Consider the following 24,192-nt stretch of genomic DNA (forward strand, 5'->3'; position numbering starts at 1 on the left):
TTTACTGTCCATGTCAGGTTTTGCCTTAGAATTAGGCAAAATCCTGTATCGTTGCCTTCTAGGAACCATGGGCTTCCTTCCTTTCTCAGTTACAAAAAAAGAACCTGATGGTGGGAATCCTGGTTAATAACTGAAAAAAAAAAACAAAGAACAAATACCCTGTGGCCTGTCCTGCTTTTGTGCTAAAAGCCATTGAATTAGCTCCTACATCCACTTCTGGTTTCTTCCCTCAGACCCTGAGAGGCTGAGGCTTGCTCCATAAATATTTAATGCTGACATTCACAGCCAGGTTTTCAACCAAGAGAAACATAAGCTGGAGGCATCGGGGGGGGGGGAGGACAGAGAATGCTGCACACGGCTGGGAAGAGCAGCATCTGCTTAAGAGCTCACTTGGGGGCTCTGCATTCAGGGTCAAGGCCAATGGGGCTCATCTCATGACTGGCTGCAAAATCCTCCCGGGGCCACCAGCGTGCCCTTGTCAAACTGTGGAAGTGCCACATGGCAGCGCTGTGCCCAGGGGGTGCAGGGTCAGCAGAGCAGCTGCCTCGGGTCATGCTGGTGACAAGTGTCTCAGGGATGAAGGGAAGGACCTGGGAACAGGCTGCCTGTGCCTGCCCACATCCACGACAACCCAAAGTGCCACAGCCCCAAGGCAGCCTGTACTTATGACTTTGCTGGAAAATGAGCCATGTAGGTTTTAATGGAAGCAAGAAGGATCTGCTCAAACTGTCCCAAAACTGCAACTCAGGATGGGAAGGAAAGGAGTGCAGGGGCTTGCAGACTAACAGGCTGGTCTCAGCTGAGGTGCTGGAAGAAATGGGGCTCCTGCTTACTGTAAAATAAAGGCAGAGATATTCATGCCCACATTTTTTCAGCCATTATGAGACCAGTAGTTTTACACTTCAGAAAAAAAAAAAAAAAACCACAACCAACTGGAAAAGCCTCTTCTCCTCTGCATGCAGGAAACTTATCCTCAAAACCACAGTTGCTCAGCAGAGATTTGGTGTTCACAAGATTGAGGCAATCAGAAAATTTTCCAATTCTAAGTATGGAGAAAAGAATAAAAATAGGCCTGAACATTTTGGCTCAGCTCCCCAGTCCAGCTCTGTTCGCTTCCATCCAGAGAAAAGCACATCCTGATCTGCTGAATTAATGATCCTCTTCACTCCATTCATCAGGATGAAGCCGACCTTGGTTCAGCGGAGCAGTGCATGAGTGCTGGGCTGTTACCTCCCTTCAAAACCACCGTAGGGGTTGGAGATTCATTCCAAGATGGGAGAGGTGGTGCATAAAATCAAGCACAAAGTGTACTCAGCAGCTAATGAAGGGTGCACAACTGTTCTTTGGTGAGTTAGCTTCTCAGGGAGGTCCATACCCAGCAGAACACAGCCCTACTTTCTCCAGCTGGGATCACAAATCCAGGGCTCTCACTCATGCAAGTCTCAGCTGAAGAGCTCATCAGCTCACTAAATTGAAGGATTCAGGATTCCAAAAGGAGCTACTTCTTTTGCATTAGCCCATGGTCTGCACTGTGCTGAAAGTGGCCACCTCTTGGTGGTCATGTTTCCATGCAAAGGTACAGAGACACAGCAAACACAGAAATCCACCATTTCTGTGGTTGGTTGATGGGCCTGGTAAACATGAGATGGAAATAAGCAATATTTTACTGAAATAATAATAATAATAATAATTAAAAATGGGTGCAAACTCATCCATGTACTTGACCTGAAATTTAATCTCAATTAAATGCTCAGCCTAACCTGTCACTGCAAGAGCAGCCTGGGGAACAGCTGCTGCATCGCACCATTTCTCCAGATCCTCAAAAGCAAACAAACAAAAAAAAAGGCAGAACTCTGCATAGCTCTTTAACTGAGCTTTGCTATGAAATGCTGGATGCATGGCCCCCTGCCCTGGTGTGTGTGCCCAGGGGGCAGGTGATGCAGGTGCCACCGTGTCCTCCAGAGACGCGCAGAAAGCACCCCTGGCTGGGGCGCCTCTTGTTTTCTCTCTCTCCTCCTGGTCCGTGTGTCACTTGTTAGCAAGGGAAGCACGTTTTGGTTAAGGGGGAGCTGGGTGAGGAGCTCTGCACACCAGGGAACACACACAGCTCATGCCACCCACCACAAAAACACTGCTGCAGGGGACCCAGGGGAACCCACAGCTGCTCCCATCACCCCGCCCAGAGGAGCACAGAGAAACGTCACACTAACTCCAGTGCCAGCTACCACATCCAGAGGGAAGGCAGACCCGCTATTCCTGGCAGCACAGATAACTGTCAAGCATTAGGGGACAGTGGGGATATCATGCCTCGGGCCAGGACACCACCAGAACCCCACAACACGAGGAGGGCAGCAGGACACAACACAGGGGGGAGCGTACACAGACACACACACACCACGACACGCACACAGAGACAACGATGATTTTTTTGAACAGTCCCAGTAGGAACAGTTAAGGAGAGGGTGGCAAGGAGATGGATGCTGGAATGGGATGGGGGCCTAAATGAGTCTCCATGCTATGCTAGAGTTCCTATGAGCAGCCAATTTTTACCTTAACCATGACTTTATGTCTCCGGCTAAAGCTATTTTTCACAACTGAGAACATTTATGAAACTCATAAAATACTTTATTACAACAAATGGGATGGAAGTGGCACATTCTTATTTCACTCCCAGCAGTAGAAAAATGTCTGACTCTCAAAACAGACTGTTGTTCAGCAGAACAGGAAAATATATTTTTAACATTATACTTGCAGTTCATTGATGCAATTTGGTGTAAATTAAGCACACAAAGCTGTAAGTGTGATTTACTAAGGCTATAAAACTTACATCTGTGAAAACTGGAGCTGGGTTTGGAAATCAGACACTAAATCACATCAGCTCTAATGGCATTACTGCCTCTAGTGAGGATTTAAACTGCTCTAAAAAGAGAGCTTGGCCTGCAGTCTTGAAATGCAAGTCATTTATTCCCCATCTTAAAATATTAACTTGACTACACCTTCAGATACCCATCTCATTTAAAATATGCCTGTGATTTGCAAATCTACTCCTTTCTGCAGAACCTGAGATAACATTATTTATCATAAATCTTACACAGTCACATCCAGGTCTTTGCATTTGGATTGGTCCCAAAAGGTTAAGTCCCAGATTGAATAATTGTGGCTAATAACTGCTTGGCTCTAGGTCGGTCTTGGAAGGAAAAGCTGAAATGGAAAAGTCCTGCTGAGATGAAACATCTTTTTCCCAAAAATCAGACCGGATTACTCAAAGAAATGAATGATTATTTCAGTTTAGCATCCCAGATCTTTCTCCCCTCCACATGCTGTCCTCAAAAGCAGGTACAGCTGCTGTGGAGATTTTATTCTGTGCTCCCACTGATGGGTCCCATGGTGCCACCACACCAGCAAACTCAGCAAAGCCAGCATTACTGGGTGGGCACAGCTCCTGCAGCATCGAGCCAGAAAAATGACACAATGAAGGGTGGGAAAAGAGGGCTGGAGAAAGGGAACACGCAGGAGTGATGGCAGAGGGAAATGGAAGTATGAACGGGGATGTCTCCCTGTTAAGCGTTGCATGGATTGGAGGAGGGGGGTAAGACCATTAAGAAATCATCCTTAAAAAAGCAAGCTTATCAAGCACTCTACCATTCTCCTTCCTTACATCACCATTTTGGCAGAGTTTCCCAACACTTGAGTGTACCAATAGCTAAAATGGCCATGGAGGTGCACGGGGTTAGTCTATCAGCAGCAGGAGGGGGCGTCTGCTTTGGGTTTTCACTCATTCCTTTGAAAAAACTCATCTTCAGAGGTTTCTTTTTCTTTCTTTTTTTTTTTTTTTTTTTAATTCAAGGCTTTGCATATTACAGTCCCAAATGAAGAACAAGGAGTGACATGACACACACTTTCAGAGTCACATGCACTTCATACCTGGAGGCACCATACGTTTGCGTTTGCGTGCTTTTCAAGAGTTTTCACCAAAGAAAACCAAAGGGATAAGAGAAAGAAAAACAGGGGGGGAAGAGGTGGGGTGGAGGAAAGGGGAAAAAGAAACAGAATAAAGAAAATTAGCATATGAACAAAGTGTCTCCCCGGGAGCAGATGCTGTGGCCAGGCTCACAGGTGAGCACGGGAGCGTGGGCTGAGCTTGCTCCCGCTGTGGTTGGCTCAGAAACCACCACACACCCGTGTCACCCTCGGGGACAGGCAGCTGGCACCTTGCTCCAAGAGCAAATTGGCACCACAGAGCAGGGAAAGTGTGGGGGCCTCCCAGAGACCTTCCATGGGACATCCACAGCCCTCGGTCCCACCAGCCAGGAGCTCCTCGGGCTGGGCTGCTGACTTGGGCAGGATGTGCCCCATGGGTTTGTGGTTTTTTTTAGTGAAGACCAATATGTGAATGTACTTGAGATCAAGGCTCTGCTCTCATGAATGACAACGAGAGCAAACTTTTTTTCCCAGTAAATTCAGTGGCTGATGCAGAACGGGTTAGGATGTCTGAGTGCACCAAGCTACCCATGCATCACAACCCAAGCCACACCTGCTCACAATGAAGCCTTGTGCATATTTCAGATTTGGTTCTACCACATTTTGTATTTAAAGGTTAAATTTGAGATTCTCTAAGAAGCCACCATATTTTCCCCAAACAAGTTAGAGCAGCTCTACTGCAGTGATTTGAGTGATGTTCTGGAGCCACGTGAGCTCCTCCAAGGCATGTGTAACAATTTGCTCATATCAAGCAGCCACGCCTTTTCAGAGATGCCTTGGGAAGACGGATGAGCTGAAGGCACAGGGCTCCTGCTATGAGGAATAAGCAGCCTGATGTTGAGCAGAGAGGGTGCCAAGGTACTGGTGACTGCAGATCACCCCCGGGGCACCAGGGAGGGGGATGTTGTGTTCCTCCAACCCACTTCCAAACCACACCATGGGTTGCAGACACGTGTCAGCAGCCATCACTTTAATGTGGTGCTGGGCTTGACGTGCTGCCACGGCTGCACCAGCACCAGCACAGGGCTGCCAGCCCCTGCCAGCCAGCTCAGGGAACTGGGTGGGCAAGGAGAGATGGTCAGTGTGAGTGACAGAAGCTGCAGCCAGAACATACAGTTATTCCCTTTTCAAAAAAAAAAATAAATTCCAATTAATTTATCTGAGTGCACCCAAAATATATTTAGAAGGTGTTCACTGCTTTCCTGGTAAAAAATGCTGTTTGACTAATGCCTGAAACCATCAGTGCACCCACAGCTCACTTGCTCAGGAGCTGGGATTTAAGGGAGAAGCTGGGACTGCAGTGAAACCCATGCCTAGGGAAGCCCAGGGTGACACTGCAGAGTGGGGCTGAGCAGCACCCACAGCATCAGCCAGCAAAACTGCTACAACCCTGCTACTCATCTGTCCTGGCTTCTTACTCAAGATAAGTAGGCTCTTTTAACTACATTTTTTTCCCTTTCTCCTCCCTAAAGTTTTTATTTAGCCCCTCCTGGAGCTCTTTAGCTTAGTTCTCCTCCTGCAGACCAGCTCCGTGGAAATACAGGTTTTAACGAGTGGATTAAGTAACAGGTAATTAAGTAACCCCAGTACTCTGCAATCAAAAGGGTGTCACTGCATGTCTGGCTGCGTGGTAAATTCAGTAGTTCAAAGAGAATTAAAACCTGGCAAAATCCACTGAAAAAAAGCCCTGGGTGTCTGCAGTTTGCAGTGGACTTTGGGCCAGGCTCCATCCTCACCCTTTCCAGTAGCTGATCCCAGCCAGAAGGTCAGATACTGGGAGGGAGAGCTTCAATGGGTGGGTTTAACGTTACTGGAAAACAGCTTTGTTCTGGTTTGTTGGGTTGTTGTTGTTTTGGGTTTTTTAGAGAAAATCTTGAAGTTGGCTCATCAATTTCCAGGGAAAAAGCAACCAATCGGACACACACTGGGAATGAATCCAATAAAACCTTACTGACCACAATAATGTGACTTCCAACAGGTTTTTATGCTGGATTAAGAGGCTGGCTGCTGTGTTTTAAATATATACTAATGCTTACCCCAGGAAATACATCCAGACTGCTCAAAAGCTAAAAGACACCAGTAACAGAGGAAAAAAACAGGAAGGGATGATACCTGCACTGGCACAACCCAGTGCTGGACCACAGCCCTGTGTGGGAGCAGGGAGATGGGGCACAGGGAGCCCCACCATGCCCAACAAAACCCCACAGGAACATCTAACCAACATGTTCAACCCCGCTACAAACCCAGAGGGACCTGGGTAGCCCCCAAAAACACACCAGAAAGGGATGCAGGACGCAGGGCAGTGTGGGGTGAAAATGAATAGCAACACTGTGCATTTTAGCTTCTGAGGAAGCCTCCTCCTTAGATACCACCAAGCCCAAGAGGGACATAAAGGATGCAGTACTTCCCCATGTCCCAGAGGGCACTGAGGTATGGCAGGGAACTCTGTCCCCACTTCCATGAAACTCCAAATCCCAAGAGGCTGTGAATTCCCACAGCACTGCTCTAACCTTAACAAAATGCCTGGGTACAATAAGTAGAGCAGGTAAAGCAAGGCAGATGGATGCTGCCAAAACTCAGTGATGTTTATCTGCCTCATCCATCAAGGCTCCACCATCCTTCCCTACTCCTGTCAACAGACTGGGATGGATAAATGAAATATAAGAAATGGGAAAACGCTCACTGAATCCTGAGTTGGTTTTCCTCATCTCAGAGAAAAAAAAGGAAAGGAAAGGAGGACACAGGGCAAATGCACCCAGGAGAGTACCAGGCTGGTCAAAGGAGGGAGAAAAGTTTGCTGAGAGGCAGAAGGACCATTAGAGACCAGTTGGATCAGCAAGGAGAGCCTGGAAGGGCACGAGGAGCTGCAAGTAGGGTGAGGGCAGCTTTTACCTATGATCCAGAGCAGCTTGGAGGGAGGTCTTCACACCTGGGCACGGCAACTGTCACAACACAATGCAACTACCAGCAGACATGGAGAAATAAAGGGGAAAAGAAGAGCATGTACAACACACAGAGACATGGAAAAAAAAAAAAAAAAGGCAACATGAAAATTAAAATCAAGTCAAAAAGAAATACAACAAAAAATACAAAGCAAAAAAACTCCAAAAGACAAAGCATACACCGGCCCTTAAGAGCCTCTTGAAATCAACTTTTTCCATGAAAAAAAAACAGAAACAAATAAATGAAACTATATATCCAGATAACGGAAATAACTATGGAGGCAGTGGCATCACGAGGAAGGCAGTGGAAGAGGAAGCTGGAGGAGGAGGTACCTGTACATGGGGACGGTGACGGTGCGCTCGTAGTACTGCCAGGTGGAGTGCAGGTCTGTCCGGGACAGGTTGGTGGCATAAAATCTCCAAGCCGCCTGTGGGGGACAAGACACAGTGGAGTTGTGGACCCAGGCATGGCCAGCACCACCCTCAGGTTTATAAACCTCAGCCAACTCTGACTCCTCCCTCTGTTTTCTATGGGATGGATCCAGCATTTTTGCCTCTTCCTTGATTTGATACATGACAAATTTGGGGTGGTACCATGATGCTCCTCACCATGTGAGCCTGGTTAAAAGTTTTGTGGGTCTCGGCCACACACACCGGCAGGCTGAGGGCAAGGATGAAGTGGGTGTTGTTGCTTATTAAGGAGTTAAAATTTGGAAAGAAAGGAGCAGGGGAATGTAAAATGACTACTTTCAAATCTCCAAGATGTACACCAAGGCCAACCTTCTGCACGGACATCTGTTATCATGAAGAAAATGCTCCCAATTGTAATTTTATATCAGTATAAATATTCTCTTTGGGGAAGAAGAATGAGTGAAAACAGACTGTCCTAATGCATTTGTCTTGCTGTGCTGGGCTGAATTTCATTCCTTTTCTCCCCTAGATTCCCTGCCACATATGCTATTTTCCCATGGTTGATTTCCTGGCATTTATTCCCAGACAAAACCAGTCACCAGCTGCTGTCTCACACCTTAAACACATGGCCCCACTTTTCACCAGCCCATTTCTTCCCCAACTTCTAAAAGTCTGTTAAGCCCTCCAAAACCAGGACAATGTAACCCCAAGGCTCCTTGGATGTGATCCTCACCTGGATCAGGCCCGCTGCTGGGTTTCGCCTCTTCTCAAAGTGTTTTTGTCGATGCTGCTCTTGAACCTTCAGAGCAAACCCCGAACCCAAGATGCCCTGGAAGAGAACAATTTGCAGTTAGCAGGGGTTTAGCTCAGCTTTCACTTGAAAGTTGTGGCCAGCTTTCCCTCCAAAGTTTTTTTTCTGGCTCAGTTTTTGTTTCAAACACAGAGGAAGGAAGGAGCCTCCACCCCAGCAGCCTTGGCAGACATTCTCCAAGGGGCAGCAGACTTTGCTGGCACCCACTGGAATTGCAGCTTTTCCCAAACCACCTCCAGCCAGCTGATAGAACACAAAATAACCCCAGAATGTTGGCATTCATCAAATTATCCCCACGGGGATCCAGATCAGTGCAACACTCTGAAATGCATCTGTGAGTGATTTGCTGAAACGGTGTAATCATAGAATCACAGACTGCTTTGGGTTGGAAGGAACCTTAAAGCTCATCTCATTCACCCCCCTGCCATGGAAAGGGGCACCTTCCACTAGACCAGGTTTCTCAGAGCCCTGTCCAGCCTGGCCTTGATGGGGCAGCCACAGCTTCTCTGGGCAACCTGTGCCAGTGCCTCGCCACCCTCACAGGGAAGAATTGCTGCCTAATAGCCAATCTAAATTTACCTTCTTTCAGTTTAAAGCTATTAATTACCCCCAAGAACAGCCCTCTGAGGGAAAAAATCCTTTATATTGCTCCAATAAATATTTGTGCAGAGCCAAATCTAGAATTTCCACCCCGTTTGCTCAAAGTGCCCCAGCTGTGGATATTCAGACAGGGTTTGCCCTTTTCTCCCTAATTTTTTGATTCAAAAGCCACAGACCGTTGCAGCCAGGAGGGTGCATCGCGTTGCTGGATGCAGCTGTTGCAGCGGCACCAGCTCCAGGGGCTGGGGATAAGGGACGGGTGAGGTCAGACCCCCTCCCAGTGAGACCTCACTCCCAGCACCGTCCCACTTACGGCAGGAAGGGCGAAGAAGGAGACGCCGATGAGTGTGAAGGTCGCCGCCAGCAGCCGCCCGTTCCAGGTCTGCGGGTACTTGTCCCCGTAGCCGATGGTGGTGAGAGTGATCTGCAGGGAGGAGATCAGTGCCCAGCCCTTGGTCAGACAGCCTTAAAACTGAAACGACACGGCCAAAGCTCCCCCAACACCCGAGCGGGAGGGACATGGAGGAGCCGGGATCGCTGCCTGCCCTGAGCTGACCAAGGGAAGGCGCAGCTCGGGGACCCGGAGGACCGAGCAGGGATGGGCAACCCTGCAGGATGCAGATGCCCCGACACCCGCCCTGCTCACGTGCTGGGTTTTCCCACCAGTTGGGAGCATTTTCTGTGCCTTTTGCTGTCACGGAGAGAGCTGCCATCTGGTGCAGAGGCTGGCGGCAGCTCGGAACCTCCCCCGGGAGACGGGGTTGTGCCTCCGGCAGGGGAAGCGAACCCGCACCGTTCCCCCAAACTCCCTTTCGGCATCTCAGGAAAACAGGCAGGGCTATTTGCATGCATAAAGACCTGATTCTGCCTGTTCCCAATGCTCCCAGCAGTGCCTATTAGCTGGTCTCCCTTCCTATTTAAGAACAGCCTATTAGACCAAGAGGATGAATTATAGCTCCTTCATACCACCTCATTTAGGAATGTTTTTTCCCCTCCTCAGCATTTTTGCAATGCGGCAACAGAGAGCTGGCAAGTTGCTGTCTGTATTTTGGGGAAAGATCTGAGGGATTTGTTGGAGACAGAATCCCCTGAATGTCAAACTGCAGGAGAAGACACCTTTACCCACTTCAGTCCACAGACATCAGCAGTGGGAAATGCTGGGTATTCCCCCAGGGCTTCCAAGAGGATTTGGAGAGCCTGGGTCTGGCAGGGCAAGGCAGAGAGGAGTGGTCTGATTAGAAACATCTTCGAGACTTCTGATCCCAAAGGTCCCTGTGGCACATGGAAGTGTCTCTGTCCCACAGCCTCCATGGACAGAGCTGGCCCCAGGGATGGCAGCTGACAGCATGCTGATGTGGCATTGGAAATATGCATTTCATTCAGAATAAAATCACTTTTACACAAATGGAAGTATGATCCCAAAGCACCCTTTAATTAGACCCACTAAAAGCCTTATCAATTAGATGCTATTTTGACAAAGTGGTTAAAAAATGCATCTACATGCCTCATTCTTACTGAAACAAAGTCGGAGCAATGCTCTCTCCATAAACACTGCAAAATTGGTTTACAATTTTTTTATAATTTTTATAGACAACTACAAGGATTGGATGCAGCAAGATCAACAAAGGGATGAGTTTATGAACCTGAAATTTGATTTATCCCATCTCTTAACATCTGCCTGTACTGGAACCATGAGCTGGACAATGACAGAAACTACTTATTTTAATGAGGCTCAGGTTTTTTTCTGTGTTTCTCAGTGGCAAAAGAGTCTGGTGCGTCTCTGCATCCCAAAAGGCAGAGCAGTGATCCTCTGTTGAAGGCCTGCAGAGCCTGGGAAGCAGGAGGGATAAATCTGCCGATGGTTCTCCCCAGACTAAGCTCTAATCTGGGCTGTCACTTTCCCCCCATTGTTTAATTTCTGGTTATGTCAAATTGGGCTTTGTTTTTATTTTTTTGTCATAACTAAGGGACTTTAAAAGCAATTTACTGCTTTTTTCCCCTTTGTTGGAACAGAGGAGCTGCTTGATCAGCCGATTCCTCCCCAAGCCTGTTATTGGGATTTGATCAGATCGGGGATTTTCATTACATGCTTTGTAATCAAGGCCAAACTAGTGATGGAGCAGAAGAACAATAACGCAAGAAGATTAGAACGTCATTAATTCTCTCTTTGTTAATCGAGTAATCCAATAATTCACATGCACACGCACACACAGAGCAAACCAAAAGTATTGCCCTTTCCTCCTCTGTCAGCAGAGATGTGAAGGGGAGTGCTCGCCCCGATGGAGTCTTTCTGGTACTTAGACCCTATTAATTTTATAAACTTTATTCCTGTGTGTTTAACAGCGCCTTGCCCAAGTGCAATTTAAATAATTAAAGGGCAGCAATACTTGTCAAAACAATGATCAAAGCGGTGTGGGGTCTCTGTCTGACCTGCCTCTGCTGTCATGACAGAGCTAAATCCCACAGCTGGGAGCACATGAGTGCCCCGTTCCCCTGCAGCTCCAGCTAATGCAGAAATGTGATCCTTTAACGTTTTCTATGAGGTTTGTATAAGAAAAAGAGCTAAATGGAGCAGCCCAAAACCATTTAATAAAAATGTTAACTAAGCACTCTATGAGTCGATACCTCACGTAAGTGATAGAAGATGGAGGGTTAATGGACGTTTTATTTTAATAACCAGCAGCTGTTCTATGAAAATTACTTACCAGACCCCACCAAAGTGCATCTGCGTATGTATCAAAGTGCTCATTTTCTCCTTTCTCGGCCAAGTATACCAGGAAAGAGGCCAGAATGAGGCACAGGAAGCCAATATACCACGCAGTAATCAGCTCCTGCGAGATCATTAAAGGAAAGAAGAGAATAATTGCAATCCTGGTGCGCATCTCTGAACGTTGAGTTACTTGATTGCGGCTGGATCTGAACTTTCCCTGCATTTATTTAGGTTTGAGGGCTTTGGTTAGAGGCCAGTAATGACACTTTTTTGAGATGGGACCATGAGGTGGTGGCTCTGCCAAGCACATGGGGCAATCCCTGTCCTGAAGACCCCAACATCTAAACACATACAGCAAATGGAGAAGGGCATTTAATAGCTCCATTATTGCAAGATATGGACCTGAGACTTAAAAAACTAGCATTTCCCCAATTCACATAGTTAGAACTGAAATAGGAATCCTCAAATCCTTGGGGCTTCTACTTACAGAGGAGGAGCTGCAAAGTTGGGGTCTGGATGCAATATACCCCAATTGCAGAGAATTTTTAATTCAGAATTCCCAGAAGTGATTATTTTTGGATTAGGTTAATGCAAGGGTGGACAAGAGGGACTCACAAATTCCCTGTGATAGTTCTGGCTAAGGTGACTAAGCTTTTCAGGGGGAAAAAAGTGCAGGAAACAGGAGAAATGTTAAATTCATAAATTCAGAAGCAGTAAACAAAAAATTATCAACAAACTCTTCCCAAACCGATCACCTTATACCAGGGATCAGTTCTGTGACTGGAACCTCTCTCTCCCTTCTCTCCTTGACTGGTCGAAGCGTTCCATCAGACCTTGTCCCTGACTCTGCATCCCATCCCGAGTTACCTACGGTGTCTTTCCGATCTCCTCAGGCCTGGGAGAGCTTTGGGAAGGAGAACTGAACCAAAGCAGTGCCTCTGTGGGGGAGGGAACACCAAGAGCAACTCGACGTCCCTGCTTGGGACCTGCTCACCTTGCTGTGTGCGTAGACCACAGAGCCCAGGAGCTTCCAGGTGCCGCCCCGCCGGTCCATGCGGATCATGCGCAGGATCTGCAGGAACCTCAAACTCCTGAGTGCTGAGGTGGCAAAGACATTCCCTTGGGACCCCGCTGCCAGCACGGCGATGGATGCGATCAGCACCATGATGTCTGCAGGAACAGAGGGCAGGGAAAGCTGAAGGAGTGCTGCTGGACCACTACCAAAGGGGATGGAATTCCCACTGCCTCGGGCAGCAGAAGGCTGTGCATGAGAATGATCTCCTGGTCACTTGTATTCTGTGCTGGAAGGACATAGCATTAATCTTAAATTGGATGAAAGGAGCTACTACACACCTTGTGGAATATCCTGGTTTCCTTCTCCACGCTCGTCATCCATAAAAAATGTGTCAAATACTGCAAAGTCTGAATTTTTATATGATTCAGTGTTAACACTGCTAAACTGGGTTAAATCCTTGCAAAATGCTTGGCCTTTTTTTTTTATCAGCCATAGCTGCCTGTTACACAAAGCTGGGAATTACACCATCTAAATTGGGAATGAAAATCTCCAGGTCCTCCATAGCAGTCCTAAGGTGCTCACAGACAAAGACCAAGAAATAGGCCAAGAAAAAAAGCCTTTCTCTCTATATACACGAAGATTCAGTAAACCTCCCTCTTCCCTAATTTTCTATGCAAATTTTATAGCAGTCTTTTTCTGTGGAATAAGCTCAAATCCTGCATATGACCATTGCCAGCTCCTGGACAGTTGAAGGCAGCTTCCATAGCGAAGGGCATGGCCTCTCTGCCCATTTCTTATCCCAGAAAAAAATCACTGCTGTGCCCAGATGGCCCCTCTCACAGGAGGCTCACCGAGTACTTTACAAACAAGAATTAATTAAGTCTCATAACTCCCTTGTGAGGCAGCTCATCAGCACCAGGGAAGGCAAAGCGACACACCGAGCTTCAGTGACTCGTGAACGATTCGGTGCGGAGGTTGGACACAGGATTGCAAGATCCCAGTTCCTATGCTCAGCTTCTCCTGGCTAAACCCCCTTTCTGTGCAGCTGTCAGCGATGCCTGAGGTACACAGGGCATTGGGATGGCTCCCAGGTTGGCAGAAAACAGGGAACGTGCCGTGATGAATAACAAAAAACACGTCCGTGGATTAGGACTTCTGCCTTTGTGCTTTTTCCTGACCACGAAGCAGCTGAAGATCAACCCCCAAAATGCACGCGAGACACCAGAGCCCTGTGCAAGCAACTGCTTGCAGTGGCCATCGTGGTTTGGGGAATCTCATGCAGGGAAGGAGGTCTTACCGATGACGCAGAAAGGCTTGCGAGCAAATTTTAACCTTCCCCTCCAGCCCCGGTATCGGCAGCAGCAGCCGGCCGCCCAGATCCTCACAAAGTATTCCACCCCAAACACCACAATGGTGACGATTTCCTGTGAGGGAGACAACACTGTTAGTCGGGAAAGAAGGATGGTGGAGAGCCTGCTCCAGAATCAGGGACAAACGCGTGACCTCAGGAAAATAGACCTCGGACAACACATCACCAAGCTGTCTGCACCGTTCAGAGAGCCCAGGCTTGAAGGATCATCAGATCTCTGCTTTTGTGTCTTCCCTCACCCCACCCGGGGTGGGGAGAGGTACTGCATGTTGTAGCCATGAACTAGAGTTTTACACTGTCCCTATTGTGTGTGTCCCCCATCAGAGGACTGGCAAGCACCTCCCTGTCTCCCTGCCATTAGTCTCCAGCACTCGACTCGGTTAATGCTGAGCAGCTCAGGGAAGAGCAGAAATGGGAATCACTGGTCGGGAATCATCCTAGGACTCTTCAAAGGGGATTTCAGCTTTTTCCCTAGAAAAGTGGCCTGGTTGCCTGAGCGTGCTGGGCTATCTGGTGCAGGGGGGTGTAGATTCTCCATCCCTTAATGCCACGCGAGCTCTTTCCATCACCATCTGAACATCCCGTGCACGCTCCCTTCCCTCTGAGTTCTTTACTAGCAGCACTTTTCTCAGCTTTCTCATGTGTCAAACCTGATGAGCCCATAATTAGTCTGCAGCACCTTTTGATTTTGATGTAGGGCAGGGACTGGGGAAGAGGAAGACAGACAAAAGGAAAGATGTGTGAATCTGGCAGCCCTGCACCACTGCCGTGGTGGCAGGATCTCTGCTGGCTCTTGGTGGCAGAAGCCACACTGTCAGTGTGAGGGATGCCGGGCTATTTCAGGAACAAAACTCTGCAGCTTCATGGTGGATCAGATAGTTGCAGGGATGTGACAGTGTGGGAGAGGAGGCAGCTCTGCCAGCTGCTCCCGACGCAGAGCGTCTGCAGCTTTAAATATTGGGAGCTTTCAGTTGGGATCAGTCTTGCTACTGTGTTTTGAAATTGAAGACAAATTCAGGAAAGAAAAAGAAAAGAAAGAGAAAAAGTCTAGGAAGAAAGGTTTTAAAGGATCCTTCAAAATATTTTTAGTTTATTCCTGATACAGATTTCTCCTTTTCAAATTTCTTACCCATAGGTTGTACTGGTCCCCCTCTCACAAGTGACAGTTTAAATCCTTGCCTCTAACACCCCCAATCTCAGGTTTTTGTGTGGTTTTGCCTTTATGTTAATACCTCACTGTTGGCCCCCACTTACCAGGATGTAAAGGGCCCCTTCTGAGCTGTTCTGGTACTCATCAATGGTCGAAAAGACAGACAGCACCAGGCAGGAGAAAACTAGTAGAAAACTACATAACACAAATATTAAAACAAAAAATAAAATAAAAAGGGGAGAGAGAAAGAAGGTCAGTCTTCAGGGCAGGATTTTTTCATACTCATCAAAGTAGTCCAGAGAGCAATTTTGGACTTATTTCTCTATGAGTATTTACTGCACTGCTGCTACCACACCATGTAAAAAGGGGGAGTAAAGTGGCCAGTTTTACTAATTGAAAGGGTTATGTGTGCATAGACCCACTGGACTGCTCCCAGTTTGGTCAGTGCCAATCCGATTCCCCTCCCAGCTGGCAGCTCTGATCACCTCTGACATTATTTCTCTAAGGAACTGTCAGGTCTTTCTGCAACACGCTTTCAATAAGCATCCAAATGAACAGGAACATTTCTAACTGGGATAAGAGGGAGCAGACGGGCTGAGAAGCAGGAGCACAGGCTGAGCACGAACCCATAAAGAACTCCACTGATGCTCTACATCCACGAAAGCTCACACAGGAGTGGGACTACATTTCTTGTCAGGGTAGGACATTTTTGGGTGGATTTAATGTTCCTTCCTTAGGCAGGTACTCCTCATTAACTCCTCATTGCCTGGAAAAGCTGGTGACTTTTGGGGTTTGTTGTAGCATCAGTGGGAGGTTGGTAGTTGTTACTCTGCTTTTCTGTGGCCAGTCACATGACACAGTAAGGGCTTGATCCAGTCCTAGGGAATGTGATCTTGGAGTTGTTGGTACCTCGAAGCCAGAGACACCCTTGCCACTGGGGAGGGACCTGAGTTGGCCTCTGTCACAGCCCTGCAGGGACAAAAGGAGCCTCATCCTGCCGTGAGCTGGAGAAGACCCAACTTTGATATCAGCGCTCTCAGTCTCTTATTTGCCACAAAATAGGGGAAATTCTCAAAACCCAGCGTGCATCCAGGTCTCATTGACATCTACATCCACGGGCAGCCTCCCAAAAGCAGCCTCAGCAGTGCCACACCAGCCTGTCACTCACAGCCTGTCCCCATCAATGCTCTGTGCTTCTCCTGAGTGCTGGGTGTTCTAATGCAAATCAAAGGGCAGGAAATGAATGACAGGAGCTCAACTCTCCTCTAACACTCAGCGCCTCAGTCCACAGCTACAGAGGTGTCCTGGCATCTGCTCAAGGAAGGAGGCTTCCACCCATGCCCACTGCTTGCTGCAAGAAAGGGAGGGAAATTAATTTACTGGAGATCGATTTACTAATAGAATAAAGTAGGCCAGTGCAAGGAAAAACTAAAAGCTGCATTCTTTAAGAGCATTAAATAATTCATCTGTCTGACTTTGTCTCACATTCCTACAAACTGAATTTTGAATATTTATAAGGTTTGGTTCTGCTGGTGGGGGCTGCTCCTTTTCGGTGAATAAAGAAAAGGAGTTTCACACTGCCAGGTCGTGCTTGTGGCTTTGCAGTGACCATTAATGTCACAGCAAAAAGTAAAAATAGGGAGATTTGCAGTACTTATTCGAACCACAGGCTGAAATGTGGTGGTGAGGTAAGGGACTGCTGGAGGTAAGGGACCTTCAGAGCCATCTCAGCCAAGGCTGAGCTTTGTCAGTCACAAGATGAATTCAGCACAGAGCAGATAAGGATAATTACTTGATTCCTCACTACAAATTTTCTCTTCTAACACCAGGTTTGGTACCCAGACACTCGGAAAAAAACTCAAAAGAGTAAGAAAAATTTCCTTTCAAATTCACTCATGATGTCCCTTAATGTCTTCTCTAGGTCTCACTTAAACATCTTTTCTCCCCAGGCTGTTTATTTAAAACCCTTGCCATAAACAATCCTACCACAACCTGCCCTGCAGTCAAATGGACTCCATCCATCCCAACATCCTCTGAGTTGCCTGGGCCAGGCCCTGGGAGTGGAGACAGACCCCTGCTGCTGCCTGCACTGTTGCAGGGGGAGCAGAGCCCTGCACCCCAGTGGGGAAGAGCTGCAACTGGGTCAGGCAGCCCCGCTCCTGGGGTGGCCCAGATTTTGCTGCAAACTTCTGTGTTGAAGTGAGAAACAAATGAATAATCAATGAGAGAAAAAAGAGAAGAGAAAAAAAGCAAACAAAAAAAAAGATAATAGAAAGGGATCAAGGGAAAAGAAATCCTAGGTTTTCTGATTAAAGAAGCAGAATGTGAGTTGCATTTCATTTTGTGACCAAACATCACTGTAAAATGCCTGAGGAGACGCTGAAAGTAAAGTGCAAATATCAGCACAGGCTTGCACAGTGTTTGCTCAGGTGACCACCTTGGATGGATCCAGAAGGAAGCCACTCTTAAATGATGAGTCCTGGCAGGGACACACACCACGAAAAAAGAGGATTCCTGTATATTCAGTTGTCACTAGACAGATATTGATGGGATAGAAAAAAAAAAAAAAAAAAAAAAAAAAAGGAAAAGAAATTGCTTTATCACTCCACATCCCAAGGGTGGATTGTGCAAACCATGGTTATGGGGAGAGCTGGGGCAGCTCTGGGCACTGCTGGGGCAGCCAGACATGTCGGTGCTGCTTCTTCCCTTCCCCAGCACATCACTGCAGCCTCATCCCCGGCCTCTCTGCTCTCCTCATTTCCCCAGAGCCAGCTCAGCGCTGCTGTAATTTCAGCTCCAGGCTCCCCAGGGCTCCCATTGCCAGGGAGACCTGATGCAGATCACTCTTTCAGGGCCAGCATTAATTACTGCTCTGCCAAGCATGGGAGGTAACAGGGAATGCACCAGCTCATTCAGTGAAGCCATGGGAGCTCCATGGCCAAATCCCACGTGGACAAGAACCTTCCCTGTCTCAGTCCTGATGAGTAAGGAACCCCCTGTCCCAGCCCCCAGGTAAGGAATGGGCCTGACAGCAAGGGATGAAGGCTCTGGCTCACCACAGGGTGAGCTGCACAAGCATCCCAATACAGCTCCATGGTGATGCACAGCTGCTTGGCTTGACCCTGTGGTCCACAAATCTTTGGGAGGCTGAAAAAGGAGACTCAGAGAATGAAACCTTTCTGCAAGGAAACTGAACTCAGGGGGTTGGGGTCTGTATGGCTCCTAGGAGGCTTTGAGGGATCTACAGAAACCCTGTGGATAGAGGAGTGGAAGAAGCAAGCCAAGAAGTGTGTCTATGTTGGAGACTGTGTGTATCCTCTGAGCTCCCACAGAGTGAGGGCAGTGGGGAACAGGAAGCTGGAGTCTGCTTTAATTCCACCTAATCTAACCAGACAGATCAGGAAAGGGCTTCAGATAATAATGGATAGCTAAGGAAAGGGAAACAAGCCAATAAATAGTGTAGGTACTGGGATGAATCTAATTTTTAAAGCTACATATCTAATGAAAGCAAATTATGTCTGCAGCCTGACTCTGGGAAATGTTAATGTGTAATAAGGAACATTAATTAGGTCCCACCTAATGATTTTTACATTAAAGATGCCAATTCTGCTTAGAGCTTTGGAGAAGACAATATCCTCCTCCTGAGCAGACAGGAGCTGGGTCCTACATGATGCATGATTGGAGTCAGCACCAGGCTCTCCCAGATCCTGGCCAGGATGCAAATGGCAGCTGGCAGTTTGGGAGTAATGCCTCCTCTGCAGAGTGATGGCAAGGAGAAAGCTGTCTCCAGCCTCCTGGAGACATGTCACTGCATCTTCTCACCCACCATCCATTCCTACAGGCATCCAGTACTTTCTGCTCTGACATGCCCCACGCCTGTTGCCGAGACCTTTAAGCTCAGCCAAGACTCAGCTGTGCAAATCTGACTGCTGCTAATACCAATAAATCCAAAGACCTGCAAAGTCTGACTTTACATCCAAAGGTTATGTTGATTTAAAACACCCATGCAAGCTTCTTATTACAGTTTATAAATCCCAGCACAAAATCTGCATATCCATGTTTCATATCCACTCTGCTTCAGGTTAGCAACAGAAAAAGGAATGACTGAACTCCCTCTTGGAAAAAGAATACTTAAAATGGCATGAAACAGGAAAGATTGTCCTTCTCTCTTTTTTTCCTCAGTGAAAGCACATGATGGAATCATCATAAAGCTTCTCAGGTTAATCATCTAATTTGCCTTCCAAAAGAAACCCCCTTGGAATCTACACACCCATTTACATAAGAATTTAAAAAGACCTCTGAATTTATTCCTGAAATACTCATATTCAAATAACGTTCACTGACATTCAGAAACGCTGGGGTTCCTCTGGTGGAGCACCACTAATTAGCAACCAGATTCTTGGATGCGATGGAGATGGATACAACACAAGGAGGTGACAAAACTTGTAACTTTTTAACTGTTGCCCACTTTGCTGGCCTTCCCTGGAACTGGGACGTTAATTATTTGTTAAATTAGATGGAGCAAAGCTAAAAAGAGCAGTTTACTACAGGCATTCAAGAGATGCACAATGAATATTACTCTGGGTATATAAAAAAAGGCATTGATGATTGTGCTAAAATAAAACCAGCATCCTTACGGGCAATCCATCTGCAATCCCAGCAATCCATTTGCTGCGGTCTCTGTAAAATGCTGCAGTTCAAGCACCTAAAACTTCAATGGAAATCAAAGGCCAGGAAAATGCAGCAATGACAATGAGTGAAGGTGAAAGAACATCCGTATCAAAGAGAAACAGAGACTGGCAAATGCCTTTTAGTGCTCAGAGAGCCTCAAAATTGGAATGGGAGTATTTACAGCTCAGTTTAAACCTCCACTGAATCAAAAGCAGAACTGTGAGAAAGCCATGGCTTTTCCAGGGATAAAAACTGTCATATGGCACCTACTCTTAGCCAGGAGCATCTATCATCTTTATTCATGTAAGCAATCCTGCAGTGACTTACAACCTGGCTGTTCATTTACAAGGCTAAACACAAGCCTAAATGCCTCACTCCGGGTTTCCACAGCCCTCAGGTTTCCACATCCCTCGGTCTGAGCCAAAATCATCTCCCAAGGCAAATTCTGTCACTACAAGAGCTGAAAATAGAAATGGGGAGTCCTGCCTTTTGGTCCTGTGCCTTAATAAATGGTGTCCTGTCCAAAAATTCCTCCTGATGGTGTCTCCCTGTGGTTTTGGCCATGCCCAGCTCCATTCCCTCTCCCGCAGTTATGCTCCTTGGATGAGCCTGAAGGATCCCTGAGCATCCATGTGGGTAGGAAACATTGTTTTTAGTCACCGGCTGGCTCCAAGGCAGGGATTGTCATGGTTTATAAACTTTTTAATAAATCATTATCAAAGGCCTGTCTGGGACAGCATTACCAGATCCTGTGCCTTCTCAGTGAACAGAGGTGATGCCTGTGTTCACAAGAAAACCTCTTCTCCTGCCTTCCTTCTATTTAGGTAGCACATTTCTAAGAAATAAGAGCAGGATATAGGTTCACATATATTTCCTCCTTCAACATCCAGCACTTCTAAAATCACTTTCCACTCCAAGAGCTCCTCCAGCCTTTTGCTCTTGCTCGTAACAGTCAGAGAGCAGAAGCAGCAGCAGCATCTGTACCCAGTGCCCAGAGCCAGAGTCTTGATCCAAACCCATGAACTGCAGGAACTTGAGGAGAAATGGGTTTTGTATGACATAACTTGTCCCTAGTCTAGCAAAGGATTGTGTATCTTCACACTTAGAAGCAAGAGTGAGCTTAAGAGCTTTTCTGGACTGAAGCCTCAAAGAACAAAAGCCATCTAGAAATACCAGGGAATGGAGATCAAGATCTGAACACTTACAGTGGGAAAAGAGTTAACTGCAAGGAATTGCTTGGGCTTTTTTACAGGCCGGCTCTAATAATTTAAGTTACTCTGAATAAAAGCCTTATTAATAATAATGACTGCATACAAAGTTCTAGCTCCAGTGTTCCTCTTTGTCCTCACCCAGAATGAATCACTTGGAAACGCTTGTCTGCGTATTCTCCTCACCCTGCACACGCAGCCTCAGAGGAGCCAGATGTCTGGAGGAAAACCCAAAGTATTAATCAAGCCTGTGCACCTGCCAGAAGAGTCTGTTCCTGCTGGGATTCAGGGCTGCTGGGCTGAGGCTTTCTTTCAAAAAATTTGGTGGGGAGAAACATGTTCATGCAGCTGCAGAAACAGCCCATGGGAGAGGATCCTAAAGCCCACGGTGCAATTACAGTGCATTGGGAGGTAAATTAAGAGTATAAAATATTGGACATTGGAGTAATTCTTAAAACATCTGTGCAGCCCTTTATTCAGAGCATGTTCATCGATTTTAATGTGAGGGAAAGTTGCTGTCTCATGCAATACCCGTATTATTCAGATTGAAATCTGAGCTCTGCCTCTGTTTCATCCCACAAGGTATTCCCCCAAAAGAGCCTCCACTTTCTCCCCACCTCTGAGGAATCACTGCTAGTGAGTACAGGAATACAAACCTTCCTAATCTAACCTTTATCTCTGTCTGAAGATCAAGCTATTTCTGTTTCTTAAGCCCCGCCTTTCTGCAACACCCCAAGAAGAATAAATTTCAGAAGTCAAGGAAACACTGCGCGGTTGGAGCATGCAGGAATCAAAATTTCTCTGGCTGAGGTCAAGCTGCTCTGGCTGACCTGGGCAAGTCACTTGACCTGACTTAACTGAGCTCTAAAACTGGGTTGAAAGCAAGAAGTCCCAGTAAAATGTAATGCTGCATCTCATCTAAACATTCCTCGAGGGAATGGGTTACACAAAAATAGGCTCTGGTCTAATTGCAGATAGGAAGATTGTCTTAAATCGTGCAGGGCTGGTTCCCGTGGCAGACAGGAATAGTAGCTGGTTTTTCAAAGGTCTGTCCCAGAAGCAGCAATTCAGCTGGAGCCTGAGGTTTCCCGCCCACCAAGGACAAGTTCCATCTCCCTGAGCTCCTCCAGCTTTGCTCCCCCATCTCTGACTGTGCACTAGTTCTGCAGCTCCCAGAACTACAGCACCTCAGAAACAAGCATCATTACCGAGAGCCTCTGCAGGCAGCTGCCAGCACAGAGGCTTGACAGCTCTCAGCAGCTGCATTAACTGTCCCAGACCCACATCAGGCAACTAAATAGCTCAAAATCCTCATGTTGCCCTTAACTTCAATTTTCCCATGCCTCAGCCCATGGTTTGTGCTTCTGTAAAGGCAGGACCCCAGAGCTGTGTTCTTGGGCTCTCTCCCAGCAACAGCGAAGGAGAATGGCAAGAGATATTGGCAATGTTGAAGGCACTTGGATGTCCCAGACATTTCCCAGGATCTATCCCCAGCTTCATCCTTCAGTAATTAGAGGACAAGAAAGCGGTTTCTCAGAATCAGAGGCTAATGGATAACACAGAAGCAAAAAACACAAGTATTACCAAAGCCCTGCTAATTTCATTTGCTCACCGGTTTGTTTAATTAACAGAGACTTGGGGGAAAGAAAGAAATGTTTGCAAACTGCCTGTATAATATGCCTAAGAGTTGTCAATTCCAACATCTGTTTAATTTTACCTCTCTTATTCCACTAGTGATCAGGAAGGAGCTCACAGCCAAGACCCAGGAGAGTTTGTTCGCAGCCTTTTGATTTTAGTCCCAGAGAAATAATGGGAATGCTGCAATCAGCAGGACCATGTTCCCTCCTACTTACACCAGTGCAAAATAGTAATAATCCCCTGAAATCCAAAGGGGCTGCAATGCCACAAGAGAGGGTCCAGCTCAGCTGTATCCAAACCCTGCAATGCCTGAGAAACGCTTGAGTTTGGCACAAGGGAAAACACAGGATTAAGTCCAACAACAAGAAATAAAAGGTCAGTGGCCAGTTTTGGAGCTCTGCATCCCTTCCCCAGGTTGGTAGGAGGGCATGATCCTCCACTGCAGAGGAGGCAGAATATGGCCCTGGTGCTTTCCATGTCTGTGAAGCTGCTCCTCTTGGGATGGGAACATTTTTGCCAGGAGCAGCCCCTGGGCCATGTGGACAGGCAGCCAAGAGGAGCTGCCCAGGGTGAAGGGATGCAGAACAAACTTGGATCTCCAGAGAGTTCAGCATTAAAAAGGCAGTGCTCTTTAGCCCTAAAAAATTGCTGAACCAGCCAGTTATACCACAAGAAGGGGAGAGCATCACACTAGCTGCCAGTCAACTTCACCACTAACAGAACTATTTTGGGGATCCTGGGAGCTGCAACTCTGAGTTCAAAGTCCTTTTGCACCAATCTCCCCCTCCATCAGCAAAGTTTCCCTGAGCAGTAGCCAGATTTGCCCCAGCCCTCTGCTCCCTGTGAGTGATGGGGACATCCTCCTGCCACCACCCACGTTGGCATCTTGTTGGCTCGAGGCAGAGAACGGCCAGCTCGTGACATCTGCATGGACAGTGCCAGATCTGCCAGGGCACAGCCTGTCTTTGCACCCTCACTGCTGCTCGTGGCTATGAACCACCAAGACACTGGCAGATGGGAATCAGGCTCAGACCAGCATCAATTACGTGGTGAATAAACCTCTAAGGCAACGGATGAGACTCACATGATTTTCATCAAATTTGCCAAAGGATGGAGAGCCAGTGAAGGGCAGCAAAGAGGAAAAGAACCTCTTTTCCTCTGCTTTTGCCCCTTGGAGGAGGCTGCCATGTGAGCTCGGCAGGGTTGGCACATGGCAGCCAGGCTGGGAAAGCCACGAGCTCACAGAAACCAGTTTTCCCAAGTTCCCCCGCACAGCAAATGACAGGTTTGTTCCCTCTTCTTATTTCCCTGTGCCAGTAAACACAACAATAAATAGCAAGCTGCAGGAGGCAGATGATTGTGTGGTGAAAGGTGGAAAACATCTAAAAATGATTTAAAGCAGGGAGGAGAATAGGAAGAGAGGGATGTGGATTATATTCTCTGAGGAGGAGGAGGAGCTGTTCGGCTCGTGAAAGGCAGCAGAGGCAGGGAAGGTTTTTCTGCCCGCCCTGCAGCTCTTTGCTCCAGGTTATGCTCAGGACCTCTGTGCAGGTCCCTCTTTGCAGGTCCCAGCCCTGACATGGGACCCCACCAGCTCCAGCCCTGGGATGGGAGCAAGGGCAGCACTGCAGGTCTGGACCCTTTAAAAACTCATAAGGAACAGGGACACAGGGCATGGACACATTA

The 24,192-nt window shown here is 47.3% G+C and overlaps 1 protein-coding gene across 14 annotated transcripts in view; it reads right to left on the reverse strand.

The window, feature by feature from the left end:
• Positions 1–24,192, reverse strand: part of KCNQ2 (potassium voltage-gated channel subfamily Q member 2) — a 67,826-nt gene that overhangs the window by 29,511 nt on the left and 14,123 nt on the right. For 11 of the 14 annotated variants that reach the window (XM_039378542.1, XM_039378545.1, XM_027710488.2 and 8 more), the window contains exons 2-9: positions 15,094–15,184; positions 13,768–13,894; positions 12,450–12,625; positions 11,451–11,576; positions 9,059–9,169; positions 8,068–8,163; positions 7,257–7,351; positions 3,925–3,954 (exon numbers count right to left, since the gene is read on the reverse strand). In XM_039378542.1, the coding sequence (XP_039234476.1) occupies positions 3,925–3,954; positions 7,257–7,351; positions 8,068–8,163; positions 9,059–9,169; positions 11,451–11,576; positions 12,450–12,625; positions 13,768–13,894; positions 15,094–15,184 (852 nt within the window). The remainder of the gene's footprint in view (positions 1–3,924; positions 3,955–7,256; positions 7,352–8,067; positions 8,164–9,058; positions 9,170–11,450; positions 11,577–12,449; positions 12,626–13,767; positions 13,895–15,093; positions 15,185–24,192) is intronic. The other 3 variants (XM_039378543.1, XM_027710492.2, XM_039378540.1) reach the window with 1 other exon arrangement.

The sequence above is a fragment of the Pipra filicauda genome, unplaced genomic scaffold, assembly GCF_003945595.2.
Source record: "Pipra filicauda isolate LSUMZ 115617 unplaced genomic scaffold, ASM394559v2 scaffold13_size5146498_pilon, whole genome shotgun sequence".
NCBI lineage: Eukaryota > Metazoa > Chordata > Aves > Passeriformes > Pipridae > Pipra > Pipra filicauda.